General features: G+C 39.5%; 1 protein-coding gene across 1 annotated transcript; it reads left to right on the forward strand.

Moving 5' to 3' along the window:
• The first annotated feature begins 6,397 nt into the window (after nt 1–6,397).
• LOC144688558 (P2Y purinoceptor 1-like) lies at nt 6,398–8,007 on the forward strand. The gene has a single exon (XM_078555285.1). The coding sequence runs from the start codon at nt 6,494–6,496 to the stop codon at nt 7,469–7,471; it is 978 nt and encodes a 325-aa protein (XP_078411411.1). The 5' UTR covers nt 6,398–6,493; the 3' UTR covers nt 7,472–8,007.
• The last annotated feature ends 267 nt before the right edge of the window (nt 8,008–8,274 follow it).

Consider the following 8,274-nt stretch of genomic DNA (forward strand, 5'->3'; position numbering starts at 1 on the left):
GCTAAGTGGGAGCCAATGTAGGTCAGTAAGCACAGCGATGACCAAGTAAATTAGACTTGGTGCATATAAGGACACGAGCAGCATGGTTTTGAATGACCTGAAGTTTACAGAGAGTAGAATGTAGAGGGCGGCCAGGAATGCATGGAAATCATGATGTCTAGAGATAACAAAGGCATGGATGGGAATTTCAGCAGCAGTTGAGCTGAGGTAGGGGTGGAGTTAGGCAATGTTATGGAGGTGGAAATAGGGTGTCTTAGTAATGACACAGGCATGTAGTCAGAAGCCTATCTCAGGGTGAAATATGACTCCAAGGTTGAACTGTCTAGTTCAGCCTCAGATAAGCTTTGCCTGCATAAGAATAAGTTTGAACAGCCAGCTGTGGTTACTGAATTTTTTTTTTGCTTCTTGGAGTGAGGATACTGAGGAAAACAATTCCATTGGGAAAGGCTCCACTTAAACCAGGGACCAGTGTCCTGGCAAATTGAATAACGGGGTAGAAGATAGTGCTTTAAGCTAATGCAAGAGAGGGTGGGAAAATTCAGCAAAAAGTAAATTCAGCAGCAGTATGAGAAATATGAAAGCCACAAAGCAGAGAAGCGATTTGGGTAAATATGAATAGTGTGGGAATAGGAAACATAGGCTTAGTTTACACGAATCATTGATAGTTATCATGCAGGTACAGAAAGAAATTAGGAAAGCAAATGATATGTTAGCCTTTATTAAATAGGGGCTGCAATTGTATAGGGCTTTGGTGAGACCATATCTGTAGTACTCTGCACAATTTTGATCTCTTTACCTAGAGCAAGATATACTTATATAGGGGGGTTCACTGGACTGTGGTCCTATAAGGAGGGATTGAATAGATTAGGTCCCCAGAGTTTTGAATAATGAGATATAATTGAAACATATAAAATTCTTTAGGGGCTTGACAAGGTAGATGCTGGAAGATGATTTTTCTGGCTGGAATGTTGAAGACTAAGGCTCATTCTTCTTTCTCTCACGGGATGTGAGCATCGCTGACAAGGCCTGCATTTGTTGTCATCTCTAATTGCCCTTAAACTGACTGGCACGCTAGGCCATTTCAGAGGGTAGTTAAGAGTCAGCCACATTGCTGTGGGTATGGAGTCACATGTAGGCCAGACCAGGTAAGGGGATAGCAGATTTCCTTCCCTAAAGGACATTAGTGAACCAGATGGCTTTTTACAACAATCAATGATAGCTGTCATGGTCACCATTATTGAGACTAGCTTTATATTCCAGCTGTATTAATTGAATTTAAATTCCACCCTGCTATGGTGGGATTTGAACGCAGGTCACCAAAACATTAGCCTGGGTCTCTGGATTACTATTGGACTCACCATTTAGGACTGAGATGAGCAGAAAGTTTTTCACTCAAAAAGTTGCAAATCCTTGGAATTCTCTACCCCAGAGAGCTCAGTCATTGAGTATATTCAAAGCAGAGATTGATAGATTTTTGTATACTCAGGGAATCAAGGGATATGGGGATTGTGTAAGAAGGAGGAGTTGAGGAAGAAGATCAGCCATGACCTTATTGAATATTGAAGAAGGCGAGAAGGGCCAAATGATCCAGCTCCAATTTCTTATGCTCTTAAAAGGGCAGGATAGCCAGATCTCCGTAACTCTGCTCCTTTTTTTCTTGATGTAGGCATATCCAGGGGCAAAGGTTAGGAAAATCAACCCTTTTTTTTAATCACGGCAAGACTTTTATGTTACAATCAGACCTTTGATGTCGCCACTGACAGTAAGTGAGATTTGGCAATCATGTTTATATATTGCTGTCTTCCCGAAATCACTCCGTTTACTGTTTCAGTTGTTATGCTACCTGAATGCCATTGTAATGGAAAGGTGCTCGGCAGAGCAAAGGGTAATGTGGAACTTCAGCATAGCACTGCCCATGGTATGATGTATATAGTAACATGGTAATAGACTCTGACAGAACAGTGTAGAGAGAACAGTCCAGAGAGAACACTCCAGGAGCAGCCTACCTGCATAGTAAGCAGCACCATGCAAGACAGTAACCTGGGATCTATAAATAGTTAAAGACTAACAATAAAGGGTTCACATTTCAACATGCAAGACCCTCTCACTGAGCCACAACAATTGAACCCATATTACAACATGGTTGGCAGTGGTTGGAGCTTCTAAAACATATCATATCAGCAATGATATGAAAGGTGACATTTTAAACGATGAACCCAGAACAGTATCCCAAGGTATGATATACCAAAAGCAGCTGAAGCCAAACAAGAGAGAAGTGCACCTAAGAAGAAAAATTGAAGGAACAGTTGAAGAAGCTTCACTACAGATTTAGAAGTTGAGGAATCCATCAGAGTGAGTGAAAGTCTATTGCAAGACCCTCAGGTGACACAAAGTAGAAAGGAAAAACAACCTGGTCAGATCACAAAGACACGTGAGCAAAGCTACAAAAATTGCAAGACCCGGAGTGACGCAATGTGAAGAATACCGGACAGTTCATGAGGCAGTGAGTAAAAATTATTAAAAAGCCGTACTTACATTATAGAATAGGTGGCAGTCCCAGGGCTCAGCATATCCATAGAGAAGCTACAAGAAGGCTGAAAGTAAAAAAACAAAGTTTAAAAAATGAACCTGCAGAGAAAAAAAATGAAGGCAGCTAGAGCAGAGGAAAACTGTAGAGTTAAAGTGAGAAACCTGCAGAGTTTTTTTAAAAAAGAAGAAAATATGCAGAGTTTAAAAGAAGAAATCGCTGCAGAGTTGACAGCTCGTGCCTTTAAAACAAAAGCACACACCCGGTGAAACTCGCAAAGCATGGGACGTTCAAAAAAACTTTCACAGTTAACAAAAAGAAACTGAAGAATCAGCCAGCAAAGAGGTGTTGCTGTTTTGGAAATTTTCAAAAGTTAAAAAAAAGGCAACCACGATCAGTGGAGAGTCTGCCAAAATCAGAAAATGCGTGGGCAACTCACAGCACAGAAAGCCAATGGCTGCAGAGACAGCCCGAGTAAAAAAAAACAATGGTTACGACACTGAGCCTAAAAGCAGTAACAAAATATATAAAAATACACCAAAATGAATAATTCCAATACTGTAATCAATCCCTGGGTCATGATGACAATGACAATGAAGTTTATTCCTCCATTCTACCTTCCTGTTAAAATTTTTCCATCTCCAACATCTACACACAAATAGAGTTTACGCCTTCACTGGGTTACACGGGAGAAGTTACATTTCATGGTTTACCGTAGAGTGTAAGAGTAATTTTGATTAAAATAAAATATCTATTTTGTTTTATTGTATACCAAATTGAGATTATTTTCAGCAAGAAGCCATCTTGATATATGCAATTTCGTCAAAGTTCTACCTCTTTTTTTCTCTCGAGGCAACTGACACCTTAAAAATTAATGCAGGTGCACAATGCAACTCAATTTCAACAACTGATGATTAATGATACTTGACTCCATTAAACGAAAATCAACAAAATATGTTGCAGGATTTGTTTGAAGGTCAAACATTTACTGTATTCCCATACTTTAGATCTTTCATTCAATGGGTCATATCCCAGTTGAATCAACCTACTCCCAAATCTTTCTCAGTTCTTTTATTTTATACTTCCTCTGAAAGAATAATGCAAATTGATGACTGACCATATGGAGAACCATGCACACCCTACCTTTACATAACATTGCATTGAGTTCCAAGTGCCCTTAATTTGTTGAGCTTACAACTGGCGGACACGTGGAAAGAAAACTTTTCTTGAATTGTTTGCAATATTATTGATGTAAAAACTTGAATGTATTAGGTCTGTGGGAAACACAATCCTGGGCACAATATCAAAACATATTCTTCTAAAACAAAAAACTACTGCGGATGCTGGAATCCAAAACAAAAACAGAATTACCTGGAAAAACTCAGCAGGTCTGGCAGCATCGGTGGAGAAGAAAAGAGTTGACGTTTCGAGTCCACATGACCCTTCAACAGAACTGAGGTCCACGGGCATGATGAGGTTTCTTGAAGGGTTTATTAAATTAATAAATATTTTTTAAACATTTGATAAACATGTTCCAGCTCATGTGATGCTGTCACATGAGGGGACATGTGTAAATGATTTTTTAACTTTTTTTATCTTGAAGTTTGAAATTGAACTTAATCTCCCTGAGGCAGCCCTGTGCCTCAAGGAGACTTCTGCGCTCTTTTCGTGCGCATGCAGTGATTAGAAAGCCATTTTGGCATATCATCCTCTACAGGGCAGTGAGGACCTGTATGAACAGAGCATGCAACTGGGCATCTCCTTAACCAATTAAATTGAAGAATCCTTAACGAGGCATGCAGAGTCTGAACCAAGAATTGTAAATTAGATTATTTCATTTAATAGTAAATCAGGTACAAAAAGCAAAATAACAAGGGGGAAAGACAGATGAGATTAAGAGAAAGTGATAAAAGAAAAAGAAATAAAAAAATAAAAAGTTTATTTTATATTTTAAATCTCCAACAATAACTAAAATTTGAAAGAATAAGACTCATCACTTGCAGAAGTTAATTTTGAGTACCGGGGGTTGTTTGGCAGTAATTAGACTTAACAGATCATTTAAAAATTCACTTATTCTGGAATGGACAAGTTCTAAATGTTTTACACATTTAGTGAGCATCCAACACATAAGTATTATAACTTCACGTCCTTCTATGATCTGGATTTTGCAGTAGAAATAACGTTGAGGCTATCATCACTCACTATTCTTATTCCCGTGTGCACATGTCATAGTGAAATGCAGAAATTAAGAAGCTGTCGTCTAAGTTGCCCTGCTCATCCAGAAGTTTTGCAGTAACAATACTTCATCCAGTGACTCAGCATTGAAACACATGAAAAGATAGATACCCACTAATCCACTCCAGAACTGCAGTGTTTGTCCATTCAAGCATGAGTGAATTTTTTAAAAATTTGGCAATTCTCTATTACTGTTTTTATGACATGGTTAAGGACTGTTAACATTTAAAAGGAAATCTGAATATCTCGTTTTAATGAATAATGCCATAAGATTTCACTTATTTTAACAAAACAAACTTTACTGTATATCGAAAACTTAAAAACAAGCACTATTGACTTAACAATATGGTTTACAACTATATATGCTGTGCACTCAGGTTTACTTCCTACTTCCCCCAAGAATTCTCTTATAAAACACATCAGTCTTAAAATAATTTACTTCTGTATGGACCACCCACAGGTACGCCACAATCATCAAGAGATTTTTTTCTCAGCTGCAGCTATTCTCAAGGTAAAACTTTCGTTTACCCTTTCTTGACTGTGGAGGCTTCAGTCCCTTGTTCTGGCTACGTTTCCAATACTGCCAAGTTACTCTGCCGATTACTTTGTTATGCAACGAGTAGTCTACAGTAGATTCTCCCACTTGCTTCAAACATACAAACATACGAATTAGGAGCAGGAGTAGGCCACTCGGTCCTTTAGGCCAATCTTCCATGCATGCCAATATGTTATCCCCTACACCATGAGCTTTTATTTTCCGCAAAAACCTTTGATATGGCACCTTATCATGTGCCTTCTGGAAATCTAAGTCCGGTACATCTACCAGTTCCCCTTTATCCACAGCACATGTATCTCCTTCAAAGAACTCCAATAAATTGGTTAAACACGATTTCCATTTCACAAAACCATGTTGACTCTGCCTGATTGCCTTGAATTTTTCTAAATGCCCTGCCATAACATCTTCATTTGTTTTACTTTTCCTTTCTGTCTCTTTTATCTCTTTCTCTGAATCCCATTTCCTTAGCTCTCTTTATTTCATTTTCTGTACGTGATTTGACATTGAATTAATTATTCTGACTTATGCTTTCCTGTTCAGAATGTGCAGCTTCTGCAAGGATTCTTCACTCTGATTGGTTAAGGAGGTACATGGTTGCTTGCCCTGTTCACATGGGTCCCAGGGCATCTGTAGAGGACTGGGTGCTGTTTTGAGTCTCTAACTGCTGAGCGGGCCTGTGCAAGAAGCTCCTAGAAAGTCCGTAGGCTAAGCATAATAAAGAGCTAATGCTTTTGGATATGCAGGGCAAGTCAAAAACAGCAACTTCTTGATTTCTGCATTTAACTGGGTATAGGTAGCTTAAAGTTACTTAATGCAGATAACTTCGCCGTTTTGTCTACCACAAAATCCGGGCCACGCGCAGCTTTTATTACTGGATCTACCAACACTCTCACCTTTTCGCCAAAACAGTCTTTTCAACTTCGGCAACTTCTATAACGGGCTTATCACTTCCTTCACGCCGCTAAATGACCATCCGTTTGGATTTAACACACTGTCAAATCCACTCACGCTTGGTACAAACTGTCAGCGCCGCAAGAAAGCGGTGACTTACAGAATCACAACACGGAGGAAATGCTAGGGGGCAGCTCGCTGATCGCCAACGTTATTTCTCTTGCTGGCAAAGTCGGATCCGCCATTCGAGGAGCTTCTTTGAGTTTGTAATTTGTAAAGTGATCATGGCGGAGAAAAGCACCATCTTCCTTCCTGTGCTATTCACAACCGTACCAGCCAACCGCACCCTCTGTAAAGTCAACAAGAACTTTACGTTTCAGTTCCTATCTGCCGTGTACAGCATTGTGTTCATAATCGGCTTCCTGGGGAATTGCTGGGTTTTGGCTGCCATGTGTTTGACTCGGAGGAAATGGACCAGCATGACCGTGTTCCTATTTAACCTGGGAATAGCTGATCTCCTGTATGTCATCACCTTGCCTTTCCTAGTGGTGTACTATGCCAGTAAAAGCTACTGGAATTTTGGGAAAGTGTTTTGCAGAATAACGAGGCTCGTTTTTCACCTGAACTTGTACGGCAGCATCGGATTCCTCACTTGTATCAGTGTGCAGCGGTACCTGGGGATCGTGCACCCCTTGAAGGTCAAGGGCAGATGGAAACGCCGTCACTCGGTCCTGATCAGTGTCCTGGTCTGGGGGCTGGTTCTAATCCAAACCTCGGTGGATCTATATTTTCCCAAAACGAACGCCAATGGCACAGCATGCTTTGACAGTACAATGAAAGAGGAACTGCAGGGCTATATCAATTATAATCTCACCCTGTCTGTGACTGCTTTCTTCACTCCCTTTCTAATTATCCTGGGCTGTTACAGCCAAGTTGTTCTGGTCCTCATCAGAAATAACAGCGTGGACCAAGAATTGCGACGCCGCTGCCTCAAGCTAGTGCTGATTGTCACCGTTTTGTTTTCTCTTTGTTTCACACCTTACCACTTTCTGAGAAACGCCAACTTGATTTCGAGATATTTACAAAGCCAAGGTCAGTGCATTCAAGCCTTCAAGGACATTTACCTGATATATCAGGTGTCTAGGGCCCTGGCCAGTTTGAACAGCGTCATCAATCCGTTCATTTACTTTCTGGCCCGAGATGATATGAGGTCACGAATCGAAAAGTTTGGGAGAAAAATGAAATTATCTTCCGGTCTATAAATACTGCACAGCTCCATATAGCACTTCTTCATCTATTGTACAATGTAATTGGGAATTGTTCGGAATATTTCCAAAAGTATTTTGCTCATCAAGTTTAGCGCTGTTCCTGTACAACTGCAATATTGAAATGTTTTTTAAATGTTTAGTAAACTAATGTTCTTTGTATATATTTAAAATCTGTATATCTATGTATGTATAAAGTGAAGCATCATCTGTGTACCCTGGCATTGGGTGACTCCCTCGTTTTGATATACTGTAATATACTTTGATAACCGGTCCTATGCCGGAGCAAACTAGTTGGTAAATGCTTGTTGGTAAAAACGTAAAAGTTTGAACGTCCCTTTCGACTAAGCTGCGTGCAGCAAGTTTCATGAATAGAACGACTAAATGGGCAACGTAAATAGGTTTTTACATGTTAGACCTCTTAACTAAACCCTCGTTGAAGTCTGTAGTTTATCATGTGCCATTCCACTTAAACATAACTAGTTTTTAACATGTTTTTAATAATATTTAACATTTTGTGAGCTGGGTCTGCTCTTAGTGCTTTCTAAATTATTCAAAAATGAGGAGATAATCCAAATCTAGTTTGATGCTTCCTCTTTTCAGTAAATCTTTTCAAAATGTGAAGCTTGTTGTCAGGTATTGTTGCTATCTCCAAAGAATGGCCATAATGCTCGGCTTTTTTTAAAAAAAAATACAGTAAATACAACGCAGTATATATTCTCAAACAGTTCAAACTGCGGGGTGAATGTTGTGAAGATAAAATATTTGTATATTACACTTACTGTATTAGTTTCACAGTA

This window comes from Cetorhinus maximus, chromosome 13 (genome assembly GCF_964194155.1).
Source record: "Cetorhinus maximus chromosome 13, sCetMax3.hap1.1, whole genome shotgun sequence".
Taxonomy (NCBI): Eukaryota; Metazoa; Chordata; class Chondrichthyes; order Lamniformes; family Cetorhinidae; genus Cetorhinus; species Cetorhinus maximus.

What these genes read in the sequence shown, in the direction of transcription:
- LOC144688558 (XM_078555285.1), top strand. Translation starts at nt 6,494, where the DNA reads ATGGCGGAGAAAAGCACCATCTTCCTTCCTGTGCTATTCACAACCGTA.